General features: G+C 43.0%; 1 protein-coding gene across 1 annotated transcript in view; it reads left to right on the top strand.

Annotated features, from left to right (window-relative positions):
* Window positions 1-12,086, top strand: part of USPL1 (ubiquitin specific peptidase like 1) — a 31,924-nt gene extending 19,838 nt beyond the window's left edge. The window contains exons 5-10 of the mRNA XM_040422441.1: window positions 1,161-1,250; window positions 5,221-5,350; window positions 7,150-7,275; window positions 7,900-8,054; window positions 10,073-11,635; window positions 11,673-12,086. Of these exons, the coding sequence (XP_040278375.1) occupies window positions 1,161-1,250; window positions 5,221-5,350; window positions 7,150-7,275; window positions 7,900-8,054; window positions 10,073-11,598 (2,027 nt within the window). The 3' untranslated portion in view covers window positions 11,599-11,635; window positions 11,673-12,086. The remainder of the gene's footprint in view (window positions 1-1,160; window positions 1,251-5,220; window positions 5,351-7,149; window positions 7,276-7,899; window positions 8,055-10,072; window positions 11,636-11,672) is intronic.
* The last annotated feature ends 8,350 nt before the right edge of the window (window positions 12,087-20,436 follow it).

Genomic DNA, 20,436 nt, shown 5'->3' with positions numbered 1-20,436 from the left:
ATTTTCTACATACACAAAAGACCCATTACTCTCAAATATTGTTCACAAATCTGTCTAAATCTGTGTTAGTGAGCACTTCTCCTTTGCCGAGATAATCCATCCCACCTCACAGGTGTGGTATATCAAGGTGCTGATTAGACAGCATGAATATTACACAGGCGTGCCTTAGACTGACCACAATAAAAGGTGACTGGGGGGGGGAAACCAGTCAGTATCTGGTGTGGCCACCATTTGCCTCACGTAGTGTAACACATCTCTGTTGCATAGAGTTGATCAGGTTGTTGATTGTGGCCTGTGGAATGTTGGTCCACTCCTCTTCAATAGCTGTGCGAAGTTGCAGATCCAGAGCATCCCAAACATGCTCAATGGGTGACATGTCCGGTGAGTATGCTGGCCATGCAAGAACTGGGATGTTTTGGGCTTCCAGGAATTGTGTACAGATCCTTGCAATATGGGGCCGTGCATTATTATGCTGCAACATGAGGTGATGGTCATGGTTCAATGGCACAACAATGGGCCTCAGGATGTCAATGTACAATGTGTCCGACAGAGGATCTCAAAACTGGAATTAAATGGTTCAGTTTCGTCCCCATTCATTGTCAATAGGGACAAAACTGATTAGGATGCCTAATCATGCACCCGTTCTATTTTTTTTTTTCCTGTTTTGGGGCCGGCCACAAAACTGTAAGCTGCAGTTTTGTGTCCAGTTTGCGAAACGGAACAAAGAGATCCAGTATGAAAACCAATGGTGACAGATTATTATTTTTTTGTTACGAAAAAACTGGATCCAGCACCCATTGACTTGCAATGATTTTCATGCTGGATCCGGTTTGTTCAGTTTTGTTTTAATACAACCAGATCCGTCCAAAACTGAGCCATCCGGCTGTATTAAATGCACCGGATCAGTTTAATTCCAGTTTTAAGATCCTCTGCTCAATCTCAAATACAGAAGTCCTTATGTCCATATCTAAAGGCCAGAGCGCACACAGATCATTGGAACACAAAGATCTAGATGCGATGGTGCACCAATGAGGATCGGCGAGGTTTGTGTCTTTTTGCTCTATCAGCTGGTTGTTGCAAATGGCCGTCTCCTGGTGGTGTCTTTTTATAGTTGTGACCGTAGGTCAGCATCTGATTTAGTTTCCTCACTCTTTTCACAGGGAACAAGCGACCGAAGCATGAGAAGTGTCTGAACGAGGTCAGAAAGAAAATCTTTCAAAAACTGAAACCACTTCTGAAATGCAAATTGGGTATGTAGGACTCCAGAGTAGACTTCATAGATCTGTAATGTACTCGCACACGTATAAGCCTTATGTGGACTGGTCACAATACATATCACTCTGACTGTAGGGGGTTTTCCAGGATTAGAAAAAACGTGACTGTTTTACATCAGAAACAGCGCTGCACTTGTCCTCAGATGGTATGTAGGTTTATGTTCAACGACCTTGAAGTGAATGGGGCTCAGCTGCAATACCACATAAACCTGTGGACTGGTGCGGTGCTGTTTTTGTGGGAAAACAGTCATGTTTTTCTAATCCTTGACGGCTTTAAAAGAGAATTAAGCTGGTAGGCACTAAATCCATTTATTAACACTCAAGCCCCAGCGGGCTTGTAAAGTAGTGAATTACCAAAACTTTTTAATTGGATCCATCACAGACACAGCCTCTGAAAACCTTACCCCGACATAGCCACTGGAAACCTTAATAGATTTAAAGGGTTTGTCCACAGAGTAGGCCATCAATATCGGAACACCAAAAGTCTGACACCCTGCAGCCTTGCTAATCAGTTGTGCCAGAAGTGCGCAGTGTGTTCCATTGTGTAGTGGATGTAGCTGATAACCACAGCACTTCTTCCTCTCACTTCAGTGGGTGCAGCACAGCAGTTATCAGCTCCGTATACTGCACTATAGTGCTGGCAACGGAGCAACATCGGAATAGCTGAATGGTGAGGGTGCAATCTGATATTGATGCGGTCAGCTTAGGGTAGACGGTAAAGATGCTTGATGACCCCTTTAATGAAGGCTAGTGCTGGGCTTCTAGGCTGACCATTGAAATGAAGAGTTAGGATATTATAACCCATTGCTACCCTCCTCGGGTCAATAAAAGCACAATGCTTCTAAATTGTGTGGTTCCAGTGGGACTACGTAGGTGAGAATGTCCTCAGCTCCACCACCTAACTTCCATACAAAGACAGTAGTACTGTGCGGTATTTTGGGCAGTCAGCGGTGTGACATTTCATCCAGGTCCCTTCCACCTTTAGTAAGGAGAGCAAGTAAGAGCCGTAACGAGGCTCCTGCTGCAGCAGAATGGTTTCACGTGCACTAGCACTGGAAGGATGAGACCAAGGCTCACTTGCCTGTAGCTTCTAGTGGACTTTTCCAAAGCCTTTATCTAGACGTTGGGTTGCAAAGTAAGACGACTTAAAGGGGTTTTTCCATTAACCATGCAGGATAGGGGTAAGTGTCTAATTGCAGGGGTCCATCTGCTGGAACTCCAAATTATCACAAAAACGGAGATCCCTTGAGAATAGAGCATGACCACTGCTTTATTCTCTTCTATGGGCCTGAATAGGGTGATGGTCATGCATGCACCACCAACTTTTTCCTCAAGGCCTCTTATCCCCCTATGCTGTGCTTAGGGGATAAGAGTTGGTCGTGCAAAAACCCCTTTGTTTCCCCGTGGTAACATGTAGTATACAAATACTTCACTATTATATTGTGGTTACCTGCCTTCTCAGACTAAGCCCATCCACCATGACCAATGCAGCGTAAGCAAGGATATTTTTTAAAAAAATGTATAATTTCTGACAGCAGAGGTAGAATTTTAACCCGTTCAGTGGTAGGAGCCCATCTGTCACCATGAATTAAAACTTTCATGTGCAGTTTATTTTTAATTAGGTGGCACCCCTTCATTGCAGGTGTCTGAGAAGTGACTTAACGTTTTTGGACAAAACGGACTGCGTTCTAGTGTAAGCAGAATAACAGCCGCAAGGTACGCATATGAACTGACTCTAGCGTGTAAAATAAGCCTTCCTGAGGGAAATTCTCAGCCGATAAGCGACCATTCTTGCACTGAAGTCTGAGTACTTGTCATAACAAAGCCATTCCAGATGATAAAATGTAGATCCGAACATAGGGTGCTGGGAGACTGTAGTACTAGTATTGGGAACTATCATTTTAGGCATTTGACTAGGTTACACTAAGCTCTTTTATATAATATGTAACTATCTCTTCTGAAGATTTTATAGGGAGGGTTTTTGTTCTACTGTACGAAAGTATGGCTTCTTTTGTTGTTGATGCCGTTTTTAGATCTTAAAGGGGTTGTGCATCCAGCACATATTGTTGACCTATCTTCAGGATAGGTAATCATTATCTAGTCGGTGGGGGTCTCATTCCTGGCACCCCGACTATCAGCTATTTGAAGAGGAGGTGGCGCTTGTGGTGCAGTTTAATTACAAGTGCTTGTTCCATTCACTTGATTGTGACACGCGATTTACTCGCTTGCAGCGGTGGCGCAGTGTAATTACGACACACAATGTAATCTTGGGGAGGAAGCAGTGCAGCGGTTCGGCGTGGGTGCTGCGAGTCGGACCCCCACCGATCAGAGATTGATCTATCCTCGGGATAGGTCATCAATATCTACTGGCTGAACAACCCCTTTAAAATCTACCTCCATGCTTTCTGTATTTTTACTAGCTGCTGCATTATACCATTATGCAGTACAGAGACAGGAGTGTGCTACCCAAGTGCTTGCATCCTATTGAAGGCGTTTCAGCTCAAGCATGCGTCAATCCGATTATGTACACAATTGAGACAGTTCAGGCTTTGAGATTGTTGCAGATTAAAAGGATTCTGCACTGATCTTAATCTAGGATATACCTAATAAAATGCACATAGGAATACCTGGGAGTATCGGGTAGCTGTTACTGAGGCTCCATCCAGAGCGCAAATACTTGTTAAACTCCCTGTAACCCGATCTGTCTTCATAGCCTCTTCCGCAGATCCCTGTTTCTACTAATTCATTCTGGAACCACTTTAATTCAACAGTTTGAATTTAAGAATTATGTGCATAGGTATAGCTTTTCAATGTTTGTCTATATAGAGTAGACAACCGCAACATACAGATCGAAAAGTAGGTTATCTAAAGGTGCCGTCAGATGTGCGCAAACCTGAGTGACCATTCCAGTAAGGCCCCTACTTGATTGTGCTTCTTCTGGTGCTGAATAGTGTACATTATATAAAGTCTAAGGCATCTTTCACACGGGCGTCCCGGATTTTCTCCGGATGCGTCGCGTGTGCATTGCGGGAAACCCGCGTGAGTGCGCACGCAATTTCAGTCAGTTTTGACTGCGATTGCGTTCAGTTTTTATCGCGCGGCTGCAATGCGTTTTGCACGCGCGTGATAAAAAACTGAATGTGGTACCCAGACCCGAACCCGGACTTCACAGAAGTTTTGGGTTTGGTGTTCTGTAGATTTTATTATTTTCCATTATAACATGGTTATAAGGGAAAATAGCATTCTTAATACAGAATGCTTACTAAAATGTGGCTTGAGGGGTTAAAAAATAAAAAAAAATTAACTCTCCTCATCCTGTTGTTCGCGCAGCCGGCATCGTCTTCTTTCTTCTTCTTTCAGGACCTGCAAAAGGACCTTTTGATGTAGTTGCGCTCACCACATGGTGAGCGCAATTACGTCATCAAAGGTCCTTTTGCAGGTCCTGAAAGAAGAAGAAAGACGACTATGCCAGCTGCCCGAACAACAGGATGAGGGGAGTAAAAAAATTTTTTTAACCCCTTTATCACTATTTTACTAAGCATTCTGTATTAAGAATGCTATTATTTTCCCTTATAACCATGTTATGAGGGAAAATAATACAATAAATTTACTTTACTGGGGTCCAGAGTTGCTCATCCCTATAATCTCCTAGCAACTATGCATGAAAATCGCACTGCATCCTCACATGCTTGCGATTTTCACGCAGCCCCATTCATTTCTATGGGGCCTGCGTTGCGTGAAAAATGCGTGAAAATCACAGTATGTTCTATATTCCGCAACGCACAAGTAATGCGTGAAAATCACCGCTCATCTGCACAAGCCCCATTGAAGTGAATGGGTCTGGATTCAGTGCAGGTGCAATGCGTTCACCTCACGCGTTGCACCCGTGCGGAAAACTCACCTGTGTGAAAGGGCCTAACGCCAACTGTTTTTATTTCCCCAACAGGTAAGAAAGAGAGCCCGGTCTTTGCATTTCCTTTGCTTCTTAAACTGGACCCCCAGACTGAGATACTTTTCACCCATTCGTTTATGTGGCAATTTGAGTGCCAGGCCTGTGGCCATAGCTACCAGCAGAGGTAAGGATAAAGTGTTGTAAGTGCAACCTTACAACCGTTTCCTCTGCTACTGTACAGTTTTACCCTTAGGATACTGGAGTTTTTTTTTTGTTTTTGCGTTTTAATTTTTCTTCCCCATCTTCTTTGAGCAATAACTTTGTTTCCGTTCACATAGCTGTATAAGGGCTTATTTTTTGCGGGACAAGTTGTACTTTCTAATGCCACCATTCATTATGGCATAAAATGTAGTGGGAAGCTGTAAATTCCAAATGGGGTGGAATTGGGGGGAAAAAACGCAATTCCTACACCATTTTAAGGGTTTTGTTCCCACAGCGTTTTGTTTGCGGCCCTTCATTCTCTGGGTTAGTACAATTAGATAAAAGCTGACAGACAATGCATTACAATACAGGTTGTATTGTAATGCATTGCAGTGGGGATCAGACCCCAGAAGTTGAAGTCCCATAGTGGGACAAAAATAAAAAGTAAAAATAAAATGTTTTTCATAATAAAAAAAGTTTCAAGCAAAGAAAATATAAAAAATTCCCAAAATAAAACATAAAATTGTGAAAAAAAGAAAGACATATTTGGTATTGCCGCATCCATAAGGACCTGCTCTATAACAATATCACATGATCCACCCCCTTACCTGAACGCCGTAGAAAATATAGAATAAAAACTGTGCTAAAACAACCATTTTTTTTTTTTTTGTCGCCTTACATCACAAAAAGTGGAACACCAAGAGATCAAAAAGCCGTATCCCCCTCAGAATTGTACCAATCAAACCATCACCTCATCCCGTAAAAAATGAGACCCTACCTAAGGCAATAGCCCAAAAACTACAAAAAAAATGGATTTTTTTTGGTTTAAAAAATGCTGTTCTTGTGTAAAACTTAATTAACTAAAAGTATACATATTAGGTATCGCAGCGTCCGTAAGAACCTGCTGTATAAAAAAATCACATGAACTAACCCCTCAGGTGAACACCGTAAAAAAAGTGTAAAAAGGCTATTTTTTTTTTTGTCACCTTGCATCACAAAAAGTGTAATACCAAGCGATCAAAAAGTCATATGCATATGGGGATTAGTTATACAGTTGAAATATTCAAAAGCCATGATATACTTATTTTAGTAAAAAGTGTCAACATGCTTGTTTTTAAGTAGGCAACAAAGCTCCCATCCTTGCAATGCATTATAGTTAACCAGGGATGAAACGTTTGGTGGAGAGGGCTATATTTTGTCCATGGCTTACCCGCTTTCACTTGTGCCTTTTTTTGCAAGGTCACATCTAGGTTTATCTTTTTTCATAATACCCAGACGTTCTCCTGTTCACTAGACCTGGGCAGAAAGTCTGAGTATTGCTGCTAAAACTCTGATACTTTCATATTACTGGTGTGTGAGAGTGGTCTTGGAAGCCTTTTGTTATGTTAGATCTTGTGTTTTTTTTTTATTTTGTTATTTTTCTATACATTAAGTCATTATTTAATAGCTTTGCACTTAAGTGGTAAGACAATTTATCCATACTAAGGTCTCATGCACACAAACGTATTTTGTTTCCATGTTTGTTTGTTTGTTTGTTTTTTTGTTTTTTTTCCTGATAGGATGCAGACCAATTCATTTCAATGGGTCCGCAAAAACTGTGTACAGCACATCAGTATGTCCGTTTTGCGGACAAGGATAGGCATTGTTACGATGGATCTGCCAAAAAAAAAAACGGATGGCATACGGATGTCGTTTTTTTGCGGACCGCAAGACACATACGGTTGTGTGCATGTTGCCTAATGCTGATTTTTTTTTTTTTTTTTCTTCTTTCCCTATTTGTAGGAATCAAAAAACAATGACAACGTTCACAAAGGTACTTCCAGAATGGCGTCCACTGAATGCTGTACATATAGGGCCGTGCAACCGGTGTCAGAATACTGAACAAAAACGGTCGATGGTTCTGGAAAAGTATGCTGTTTTTGTTTTTGTTTTTTTTATTTTTTTTATTTCACTTTAATACTACAAACAGAAATGCTTGTGAGCTTTTGGAGTTAGAGAATTCTTTTTGCATGATGTTTTGTTCTGAATAACAAGCATCTACTCCTAATAAAAATGGTGTAGAAAGAAAAAAAAATTTTTTGCATAAAATTGCAAACATTTTGTGGTTTAGGTCCAGAACATGATTTGTTAAGGGGGTTCCATGCATGTCATGGTCATCATGAAAAGCTGACCATAAAGTTTGCGGAACACTCACTGAAGAATACCCTGTTCTAGCAGGGCATTCAGGGACAGTGGCGAAGGGGTTCCTGCATCCAAAGCTGTGACAGGGGTAACCAAGATCATATAAAGGCAGTCGGTGTAATCAAAAATAACAAAGGAGCCAATCCCCACAAATCCATCGCTCCATTGGTCTTCATCAGTAGCAGCAGCAGCTAAATTTTTTTATTTTATTTTTCCTCCATGATCTCAGACTAGACAACACCTTTAATTTCGTGTCTATTTAACTTGATATTAAAAATTCTCACTTGGTCAGAGTAACAAAATATTTATATTGCATGCAAATGTTATATATATATTTTTTTTTTCTCGTAGGTTGAGTTCGGTCTTCATGGTCCACTTTGTAGAAGGTTTGCCAAGCAGTAATCTGAAGGAATATTCATTTCAATTTAAAGGCCATTCGTATGAAATAAAGGCTGTAATCAAGTATAAGAATAAGCACTTCTGTACTTGGATATCCAATAACGATGGTGAGTGTCAGATCCAAATATTTTTTATTTTTGTTTTTTATTTTTATTTTTTTTATTATAAAGTGTTTTTTCTGTCACACCTGGATTTGTGTGCTGTTTATACCACGAATAGTTGTTTGTATGGATCAGTACTGATGGTGTCAGCCTATGTATGAACAAGGAGATTGTTGCCCACTTGTCAACTTATACATTTTCAGGATGAGTAGCAGTAATGACAGTGCACAGTTCCAAGAAAAGCTGCTCCACAAATAATTTATGGGAAATACAAATGTTTACTATAACGGGAGTGTTAGTAGAGCAGACTGTTTCTTTTTAACCCCCTGCAGCATCCCCCACGTATGTCAGGTTGAGCACAGTTGGAGTAACAGGCCTCTGGGATCTAAGAACGCTTAGGCCGCGCAATCGTCCTGTGTAAATCCAGCTTAACCCTTTTACTACCACCGCAGTATATGTATGGCACTGGAGCAATGAGTAAACATGGCGCTTGCTCATGCATGCAGCTCGCGCTTCCAGGCTTCTTGCCGGCATCCTCTGCGGCCAATAAGGGTTCCGGTAACTGATTTCAGTACACTGGGTCTCTCTGAAGAAACCCAGGGTATCGGGGCTGCAATTCTTATTTTGGCCAGCAGGTGACAGGCCAACATAAGAAATTAGCAATTCACATATTACCATGCTCCTGTAAAAAAATCCGTCTTGTAGCCTCAAACACGAGCTACAAAGCTGTAAAATAGATATATAAAAAATTCAAAAAAATATAAACATTTAAAACACCCCCTTTCCGTAGAATAAAAAAAAATACATAACAAAAAATATAAACAGCATTGGCATCAACCTCTGAAACCGCCTGTACTATTAAAAAATACAGTTTTCCAATACAGCGAATGGCATGAATAAAAAAGGGTCAAAATTTACGGATCGCCATTTTTTTCATCACTTCACTCCTCTTGCCAATTTTTTTTTTATAAAATGTGATCAAAAAGTCACACACTCCAAAATGGTATCAATAAAAATTGCAGAGTGTGCAAAAAAATAGCCCCTACACAGCTCAGTAGATATACAATAGCTATAAAAAAAAGTTGTGGGGGTCAGAATATGGTGATGTGAAAAAATGTGGTATCGTTGTAATCGTACTGACCCAGAGAATGAAGGGCACAGGTCAGTTTTTGATATCTTGAGGATAGGCAATCGGTATAAATCACTGAAGAAAATGCACCAAAAGGATATGTCACTGACTAAACTAGCTGGTCATACAAGCAGATATTAAAAGCTGAGACTTTCGCCAATATGTTCCTGTCAGGAAGATATCGGAGCCCATCATTGCACCACGTCACGGTCACTCAGCATGGCAAAGGGTCCTACCACTACGCTAACTGTGGTGTGAACACGGTCTGAAGGTGATGTGATCCAGCTCACAGCCCAGCCTGCACACAAATGCCTAGCAGGACAGCCAGTGCAATGTGAACAAAGCAGGACTGTGAGCCCCACCCATATCAGACCATGTGATGGAGGATTCCAGGTGCAAAGGAATGTTCAATTGCCAGATGAAGGCACATTCAAGACATATAAAACAAAATCACTGTAGAATTGCAGTGGCCAATATGGCGGAACTGCTCAAACCCCAAACACTGTAGCGTGTTTCTCATTGGGCGAGCAGTCCCATCACATGTGAACCACAGAAATATCGTGGCAGATATGGAGGAGCTGCTCAAACTCCAAACACTGTAGCGTGTTTCTCATTGGGGGAGCAGTCCCACCGCATGTGGACCGCATGCAGTCCACATGCGGTGGGACTGCTCCCCCAATGAGAAACACGCTACAGTGTTTGGGGTCTGAGCAGTTCCGCCATATTGGCCACTGCAATTCTACAGTGATTTTGTTTGATAGGCAATCGGTATCAAATTCCCGGTTAGCGCACTGGAGGCCAAACCTCTGGACAGGCCCTCTTTAAGTGGTTAACACGTCAGGCATGTTAGACGTTGCTAAGGTTTCTGAATGTTTTCATGTTTGTTTCCTGTTAGGTACCTGGCTTGAGTCTGATGACCTTCGAGGCTCGTTCTGCAGAAGGCACCAGCAATTTAGGGTACGAGCTGACGACATTCATATTGTCATATGGGAGAGGACTAATGGGCAGACTTTTGAGGAACATGTGGAGCTTGATGAAGCGGAGCAAGATTCAATAAATGTATCCATGGTCTCTGAAGGTCTGAGCTCTTCCTTAGAGGAGGATGCTGAGCCTTCCCAAAAGATAACTCCTGCAGTTGCCTTAAACACATCAGATCCACTTGCAGGAATGGATGGCTTTGCTGATGATGATGTCTTTACACTGACACTAGTTGAAATACCACTTGATGCAAATGGCCGTCCTATAGAAACAGTCACCGAGCTTCAGCCACCTGCTACTTGCACTTCTCTCGTGGAGGCTGATAACGAAGATGCCCACAGTGTCGAACTTGAAACGTCAACTAACATGCAGCTGGAGAGTCAAGAGGACTGTTCACTTATGTTGCCAGTTTCCTCGGACGTCAGTGCTGAGACTGGTACCCTCAGGAATTGCAGTGTTATTCTGAGTCCTTTAAAACCAGTGGGTGAAGCCATTGCAACCAGCACGCCAAATCAGAATCCCCATGACACCAAGAACAGCTCACTTGGCAACTGGATGACCAGATTGCTCAATCCCCTTGCTGCAAATAAGAAAACTTTAACGCTCAAACCTTGTGCTCCATTCAAGGTAACAGATGCAGACAGCGCCCCCAAGAAAGCTCAAAACTTTAATGGCTTTCAAGGCAGGTCTATGAATCAAAGTAGCGTTTTGGCATCTAAAATATTTCCATCAAATACTGTGAGTACGCCGTCCTTCCGTGTTCCAGTAGAAAAGGTAATGCCAGTATCTAAACCGTCGCCAGCACCCGCAACCTCAGATTTTCGGATACCCAGGAGTAGTGGTTTAGATTATAGCAGATTGCTGTCCAAAGAAGGGAGATCATCCAATGAAGATAAAATCCGTAAACTGAGGCTAAAGTTATTGAAAAAATTAAAGGCCAAGAAAAATGAGCTGGCCATATTAGAAAAGTATGCAAAAACCCAACCGAGTGGTGACCAGGCAAATGGTGTTCCTCAAGGTGGCTTTAATCGGAAGGAGCACCTCCGAGGGTATTTGCAGGAGCTTCAGGAACAAATAGACCATACAGATAATGACTCAGTCTGCACTATGAGCTCCAGCACTTCTATATGTAGCAGTCCTGGAGATGCCGAGTTCTTTGCAGAACTTTTCTCACCCTCTCCTCCTGTTAACCAGCCAAATGACTGCAAGTATCTGGACATGTTGGCAGATGGCTGTGGAATCGCAGCAGCTGGCCAGTTACAGCAGGCAAATGACGATCAAGGCGGGGGAGGCGTCCTGCAGCCTACCTCACAACCTTCACACTACCCTACCACCAGCACAGCTAATGCCTCTAAAGAGGAGTCCTTGCCTCTCATGTCAAATTCTACCTTAGCACTTCAAAATGAGGGCAATGATTATTTTGATTTTGATGATTATTTCTAGGCATTTGTTTCATTGACAAATTTGACTTCTTTTTTTTTTTTTTTTCACATTTATGGTGCAGTTATGTTTTTTTTATATAATCTCGGCTCAAACCAAAAGTGGATCTGAAAGAAGTGAACAGTTTGAAGTAAGGTTAGGGCTCCATCTTGACTTTTGACCTTCTATAGTCTACATTTGATCTGTTTCCTTATTAAGACAAAAGTTGTGAGCAAACTTTGTTGAAATTACATTTTTGAAATTGTTGCACAACTTTTTCCCCTAATAGGGTAACATTGACGTTGCAGTAACGGGTGATATTACCCCTGTCTCCCCCGAAACTTGCCTATTACTACAGCTCCAAAACCAAAAGTTGCCTTTATGGTCCATTTACACGTCCGTATGTGTTTTGCGGATTAGCAAAACACGGACACCGGCAATGTGCGTTCTGCATTTTGCGGACCGCACATCGCCGCCACTCTCATAGAAAATGCCTTTTCTTGTCTGTGATTGCGGACAAGAATAGGACATGTTCTATTTTTGTGCGGATGCGGATAGCACATTCCGGCCCCATTTGAAAATGAATGGGTCCGCACCTGCAGAATTGCAGAACGGATGCGGACCCATTTTGCGGACATGTGAATGGACCCTTACACTCATAATTCCTCATTTGAGATATAACAAAAATCACTATTGTAAGGGACTGTCATCAGAGTTTCTTGTTGCACATAGCTAGCAAGGCTCACCACTAGAAAAATGTCTGCCAAGAGCAAGAAGGCTGCTTACAGCATAGGTCCTAGAGGTAAAAGGGATCTTTTATACAACATATTGGGGGTTCAACTTCCCTAAATGGAGTGTCAGCAGTTTTGACCATTTAAAATCTTTTGTGTAGATTTTCTCACCAGGAGTAATGTGATTTGGCTTCTGCAAGCTCCCAGGATAGGGATTCACTGTAAAGTTCTCTGCATTTAGCTGCTTCACAAGCCGGGGAACTGTACACCTGTCTTCCGGAGAAGATGTGCTGTGAAGAAGCTGAATGCAGAGAGCACTTAAAGAGGACCTTTCACTAGAATAAAAAATGTAAACTAAGCATACAGACATGGAGAGGGATCTCCCTGCACTTACTATTATCCCTGGGCGCCGCTCCGTTCTCCCGGTATAGGTTTCGGTATCTTCATATGTTCGGCTCAACTGGGAGAAGGAGACGCCGGCAGGCTCCTCCCAGGCTGTAGCGCTGGCCAATCGCAGCGCTCAGCTCATAGCCTGGGAGAAAAAAAAAACTCTCAGGCTATGAGCTGAGTGCTTTGATTGGCCAGCGCTACAGCCTGGGAGAAGGAGACGCCGGCAGGCTCCACCCAGTTAAGCCGAACATATGAAGATACCGGGAGAACGAAGCGGCGCCCAGGGATAATAGTAAGTGCAGGGAGATCCCTGGTCGCCGCTCTCCATGTCTGTATGCTTAGTTTACATTTTTTATTCTAGTGAAAGGTCCTCTTTAAGTGAAGCTCTGCCTTCCAGGAACTTTCAGTAGCAGAATCTTGCAGAATAAAACTTCATATCCACCCTACTCCTTATAATAAAATATAATTGTACTGCTACACTAAAGATATAATAGTACTGCTTTCCCCAGCCTCCACCCACTGCTGTCAGCAGCTTAGCATGGTAAAAAAAAAAAAAAGTCTGATTTGTTGTTCATGAGACGTTTTAATTTTGCACCTTTTTATGATTTCACAATGCAAATATGAATCAGAAGAAACTAACTAGTCTTCAGTCACTGGTAATAGTCTTAAGGAACCTGTCTTTCATTTCATGCTGTCCCCACAGTGGCGGCGTGAATTCCTGAGGGGCTCCCTTGTTCCAAAGAGGTATATTTTACTCTAATCCACCGCTATGCAAATGGGGAGAATCTTCACAGCGGACTGTGCCCGGATTTTTTTCTGTTTTCAGAATAAAATCTAGCCCTCTGATAAGGGAGCCTCTCAGGATTTCATGCGGCCCATAGTTTTTGGCAGCATGAAATGGATGACAGGTCTCCTTTAAAGCACTTGATTTTCAAAAGTTGCATAAATTGAAATAAAGAATCCCAATGTGGGTCTAAGTAGAGCCCTGGAACCAGCCATGCCTAGTTCACCAGCATTTTACTTTTATTTTTGAATGGATATTTTTAATGTTTTTTGTTTTTTTCCCCCCCCTTATGACAGAACTACTTTCAAGGGGTTCGCCGAGATTTTTAAAGTAATGGTCTATCCTCAGGATAGGTAATAAATACCAGATAGTTGGGGGTCCGACTCCCAGCACCCCTGCCAATCAGCTGTATGAAGAGGCAGCAGCGCGGCGCGAACACGTAGGCCCTTTTCAGATGAGTGAGTTCCACGCTCTGGACTCGCAGCGCGAGTGCGCAGCAGCTCCCGTCCTGACCTCCCAGCACTGACTGGGCCGCATAGCGTTATATTGATTTTATGATGTTACTTAACCCTTAGAGTTCTGGAATGTATTGGATAACCCTGACACCATTAGGTCTGTGTTATCCAATACATTCCAGACCTCTAAGGGTTACATAGCATCATAAATCAATATAATGCTATGCGACCCCGTCACTGCTGGAAGTTCAGGACGGGAGCTCTGCCTTACACATGCTGCGAGTCCAGAGCGTGGAACTCACTTGTCTGAAAGGAGCCTCAGGCTTTTTTCTAGGCCATGTGACGTCACATTCAAGTAAATGGGGCTGAGCTACAGCACCAAGCACAGCTGCTATCGAATGGACGGCGCTGTACTTGCCACAGGGGTGCTGGGAGTCTGACCTCCGCTAATTTCATTGTTGGGCCTTCAATATTAAAATCTCAGAAAATCCCTTTAACCCATTGACACTGGAGGACTTTATTCAGCAGCTGCCTGACTTTAGATGGTTGTGGTTCCGCCAATGCAATTCAGTCAAATAAGCCATTAAGTTTTGACATTTGATTGTGAAGCTTCCATGTTATGTGTTCACCATGTTGTTCATTAGATTTATCCTTTCAATAACTGACTGAGGCTTCATCTGTATGTTTCCTGAATTGACTTGAAATGTTTTTTTGTTTTGTTTTTTAAAGCAAAGTTCTGCAATATTAGTGTAGAAATTTATTATTATGTATCTTTGTTGTATTGTGAATGTGTGTTAATAAAAAATGAGTTTCAAACTTTGTTTTTATCAATAAACGTGAACAAATATATATGATAAATATACAATGTCTGTGGTGACAAGTAGAATAGTGTCCGTTATTCTGAAGCTAGTGAAGCTAGTAAGGTTCTGTTGGCTTTAGCATCATGGTTTCCATTTGTAAGTGAGCAATGGCTGCGGTGACGAATCGGTTTCTCAAAGGGTCCAAATGGACGCCTGTGATTTACCTGTGTATGGAGTCTCTGAATGAGCTCTCATTTATCCAACTATTCGTAATTGATGACCTTTCCTCTAGAATGGATAGGTCCTCAGCATCTGATCGTTGGAGGGCTGACATCGGTACCGCCACCAATCAACTGGCCCGGCCCTCGTGGCTTACTCTAGGCCAGTGACGTCACGACAATCAGTCACATGGCATTGGTGCAGCATCAGTCCCATTCACTTGACATGTTTTTCCCAACTTGGACGACCCCTTTAAAATGCCACAAACAAAAACACTATGGGGCACATGGACTATATCTGTAAGCATAAGAAAGCTGCAATTATTTTTTGCTCAACTTTTTTAAATGGTAGAAAATCTAAAAAAAAAAAAAAGGTGTGTGGGATTTAGCGGAGGGGGCAGGAACACATTTGACATTGCAGCAGAAAACTGGCTGGTGTAGCTTATAACTGGAATCGATGCCAGTCCATAGCTGATGTCGTTTTCAGTTTCTGGCACAAGATGCAAAAAAATGTATTGAGGCATGCGCTGCTTAATAAATCTGATGCCTTTCACTGTAACAGACTTCAGTGAATGTTCCCCTGTGAGCCGCATTTATCAAAACATTCAAATAGTAAGACTGACCATAGCAACCAATCAGAGCTTTGCTTTTATATCTTGAACTGCCCTGGAAAAATAAAATCTGTGCTCTGATTGGTTGTAATAGGCAACAAAGCCAGTCCTCCTGTTAGTTTTGCTAAATGAGGCCCAAACATTAGATGTTATAAAGTTTTTATTTTTGCTGTAAGATTCAAACCAGCCATCATTCTGGTGCACTTTAATCAACCAAGCCCCAAAAAAACGTGGGACACAATACAGATACTGAAAGGGGGATGTAGTAACCTCTTCCCGACATCCGCCGTACATGTGTGGCAGATGTTGGGTCTTTAAAGATGGCACCTGCTCTGGATCAAGCACCATGTTTCACACAGCAGACACCCGCAGCGAATGTCTGAGATCGGGGGATTGCAGTAATTAAGCCCCTCAGATGTCGTGGTTATGGTTAAAAATATAAAAATTGAAATGAACTCTCTTTCCCCAAAAATAAAATATCATAGATATTGCTGCGTGCATAAACGTCTGTACGGTTAAAATATAAAACAAACATCCCCTATGTTAAATGGTGTAACGGGGGAAATAAATAAAAATGGTGACTTGACGTTTTTTTTCCCCATCACTTTACCTCTCCAAAAAGTGATCAAATAGTCATACACACCCCAAAATGATATTAACAAAAACGACACATCGTCTCGCGGAAAATGAGGCCTCACTATTCATGCAGTTCTCTAAGGCTACTTTCACACTGGCGTTTCTGGGTCCGCTTGTGAGATCCGTTTCAGGGCTCTCACAAGCAGCCCAAAACGGATCAGTTCAGCCCCAATGCATTCTGAATGGATAAGGATCTGTTCAGAATGCATCAGTTTGCCTCCGTTCAGACGCCATTCCGCTCTGGAGGCGGACACCAAAACGCTGCTTGCAGACGATGCGGAGCCAAACGGATCCGTCCTGACTTACAATGTAAGTCAATGGGGACGGATCCGTTTTCACTGACACAATATGGTGCAATTGAAAAAGGATCCGCCTCCCATTGACTTTCAGTGTAAGTCCAAACGGATCCGTTTGCATTATCATGAACAAAAAAAAAAAAATTATTATTTTTTTGTTCATGGTAATGCAAACGGATCCGTTTGGACTTACACTGAAAGTCAATGGGAGGCGGATCCTTTTTCAATTGCACCATATTGTGTCAGTGAAAACGGATCCGTTCTGAACGTATACAAGCGTTTGCATTATAGGTGCGGATCCGTCTGTGCAGATACAAGACGGATCCGCACCTAACGCAGGTGTGAAAGTAGCCTAAGGCACACGACCACTGTTATGGTCTGTATCCGAGCCGCTTTTTTTGCGGGTGGAATGTGGACCCGTTCACTTCCATGGGGCGGTGAAGGATGCTGACTGTACACTGTGTGCTGTCCGCATCCATTGCTCTGCAAAAAAGATAGAATAGGCATTCCTACAATTGACAAAGTGCAGAATGCACATAGCCGGCACGTAGCCTAATACTTTAACAGGATTATTCCACAAAAATAATAAAAGCTAAGTCCCCCAACAATCACTAAAATGGCTTTCAGATCCCCTGTTCCTCGACTACAGCAAAGACAGATGTCAACTTCAGAAAGATCTTCAAAGGGCGATACTTGTGCACCAGGTGGTGGGAAAAAATTGGAGGGACGTGACTTGCATGATATGACGTGGTCTATTGTATAAACTAGAGTGGTAGCATTGATACAGCGCCATACCGAGCTCGCCAACACCAAATTCAGTGTATCTACAGAACTCCAGAACCAAGGTCAGCAATATGGCAACAGCTGGAAAAAAGCAAGTAGGTACAGATTCCATTTGCATACTCCGGTTATCATTTGCCTTATGAGTTTGCATAGTGTGAGACTGCAGCTCCCACTATGGCCTGGACAGTAGTAAATGTATGCTGGGAGTTTCAGAAAACGGAATCCTACCACTCCTCACTACTCTGTAGATTATACCATGAAATAAACCTTTCCATTTTAGTGACTTAGTGGTGACGCCTCCTCCACCGTTATTCTCCATCTGGATCAGGCCACCATGATGACTTCTCCCACTCTGCAGAATTTGCCATCTAGATGTCTTTAGCTTCTCGCTTTAGAAAAGCACCTTGACACCCTACATCATGGATCAGCAACCGTTGGCACTCCAGCTGTTGTGAAACTACAACTCCCAGCATGCTCTTTCCACTTGTGTGGGAGTTTAGAGAGCAGCCAAGCATGTGTGCCTGATGGGAGTTGTAGTTCAACACCACCTGGAGTGCCGGAGGTTGCTGACCCCTGCCCTTCATAGTAACACAAGCTCCTAGTACCACACAGTGTGTCCTGAATATAACCTCAATATACACTGCCCGAATACAATCATGTCACATATTTTGCCCTCTGAAAATTAAGTGCCACGTGCTGTGCCCTCTATAGTGCAGTGTGCTTGGTGTTCTTTATGGATAGTGCCACACACCCTGTAAAACCCATACATAGTGCCTCGTATTTTCTGTCTGCTTTATACGGTTCCTCCTCTATATAGTGCCTCTTGCCTATGCCCTCTTTATATAGTGCGCACAGTCTAATACTAGCGTGTGCCCTGTCTCGCGATGTCATGCAGAGTTGCAGGTCTGTCCTCTTTTCTGCCAGGTCTGCGCCTATGGAATGTTGCAAGCGGCGCAATGAAAATCGGGTGAATTGACCCGGTGCTTTTGAGGAGAGGCCTGAAACCCGGGTGACTCCTGAGAAAGTTGGCAGCTCTGTGAAAAGGGGTTTGAAAGGATCGGTGGTCATGCATACGATGGCTATGGGCTGATGGTGACCGTACAGCGCAGGACGCGTGCTCAAACCACTACTCCATTCACATTCCTCACTGTGGTCAGAACTCCTTACCATCCAAAAGGAGAAATCCCAGGTGTTGCCCCCACACTAAGGGCTCATGCACACCACCATAGCCTGTTTTGCGGTCTGCAAGTTGCAGATCCTGCCCGTATTTATTTTGCGGCACAGAACGTCCGACCCATTATAGAACAAGTCCTATCTTTGTCTGTAATACGGACAAGAAAAGGAAATGTTCTAAAATTTTTGCGAGTGCCACGGAATGGACGTGCGGATGCGGACAGCACACGGAGCGATTGGGTCTGCATCCAACCTGCAAAAAATGCAGATCTGACGTGGACCAAAAATATGTTTGTGTGCCCCCTTTACATGACGTCTAGCCTGCTACAGGTGTCTGTTTACCACATCTTCAGTAAAGAAAGAGGTCCCCGTTCAGGTTTGGATAACCCCTTAATCACAACCCAGTCTAAAGATCCTATTCCAGATAAAAAATGGACCATTATTTAGAGGATGTGTGAATGTGGCCTGACAAGCATGTACTCTCTGATCAATGGGTTGTTTAGACGAGGCCATTCACCAGCCGAACCAATGTTTCTACGACCGTTTGTTTGGCCAACGCCTCTTCATAACTTCGGCGGATCCACCGCTGGCTTAGAGCTTTATTAGGACCGACGTCTAAAACGCTGGTCTTAATAAATGTGCCCCGTAGCGTCTCATATGGCGGTTATAAATCAATGTATTTTAGGGAAACATGCGCCAAATAAATTTAGAGTCAAGAGGGCGCCTCTTACTATATTTGCTATGTTCTTACGGAGTATTGCCTGCTATGAAAAAGCCTAATAATCAATCCATTTCAGTTTTTTTTAGAATGCATTTTTTTTCTGTTTATTTTTTTGGTGCTCTAATGTCTCCTTTTAGAGCCCCCAGTATTTAAAATCCCCCTTTGATGTGCCCTTAGTAGTGTATAGCGCCCCCAGTAGTATGGTGCACTCAGTAGTATATAGCACCAGTAGTATAGTGCCCCCAGTAGTATGGTGCACTCAGTAGTATATAGCACCAGTAGTATAGTGCCCCCAGTAGTATATAGCACCAGTAGTATAGCGCCCCCAGTAGTATGGTGCACTCAGTAGTATATAGCACCAGTAGTATAGTGCCCCCAGTAGTATATAGCACCAGTAGTATAGCGCCCCCAGTAGTATATAGCACCAGTAGTATAGCGCCCCCAGTAGTATATAGCACCAGTAGTATAGTGCCCCCAGTAGTATATAGCACCAGTAGTATAGCGCCCCCAGTAGTATATAGCACCAGTAGTATGGTGCACCCAGTAGTATATAGCACCAGTAGTATATAGCACCAGTAGTATAGTGCCCCCAGTAGTATATAGCGCCCCCAGTAGTATATAGCACCAGTAGTATAGCGCCCCCAGTAGTATATAGCACCAGTAGTATAGTGCCCCCAGTAGTATATAGCACCAGTAGTATAGCGCCCCCAGTAGTATATAGCACCAGTAGTATGGTGCACCCAGTAGTATATAGCACCAGTAGTATAGCACCCCCAGTAGTATGGTGCACCCAGTAGTATATAGCACCAGTAGTATAGCGCCCCAAGTAGTATATAGCACCAATAGTATGGTGCACCCAGTAGTATATAGCACCAGTAGTATAGTGCCCCCAGTAGTATATAGCACCAGTAGTATAGCGCCCCCAGTAGTATATAGCACCAGTAGTATGGTGCACCCAGTAGTATAGCACCCCCAGTAGTATGGTGCACCCAGTAGTATATAGCACCAGAAGTATAGCGCCCCAAGTAGTATATAGCACCAATAGTATGGTGCACCCAGTAGTATATAGCACCAGTAGTATGGTACACCCAGTAGTATAGCGCACCCACTAGTATAGCACCTCCAGTAGTATATAGCATCAGTAGTATATAACACCAGTAGTATATAACACCAGTAGTATAGCACCCCCAGTAGTATGGTGCCCCCAGTAGTATATAGCACCAGTAGTATAGCACCCCCAGTAGTATATAGCACCAGTAGTATA

This window comes from Bufo bufo, chromosome 3 (assembly GCF_905171765.1).
Source record: "Bufo bufo chromosome 3, aBufBuf1.1, whole genome shotgun sequence".
NCBI classification, from domain to species: Eukaryota; Metazoa; Chordata; class Amphibia; order Anura; family Bufonidae; genus Bufo; species Bufo bufo.
The sequence above is the reverse complement of the archived record's forward strand: the minus strand, read 5'-3'. Positions and strand labels throughout refer to the sequence as shown.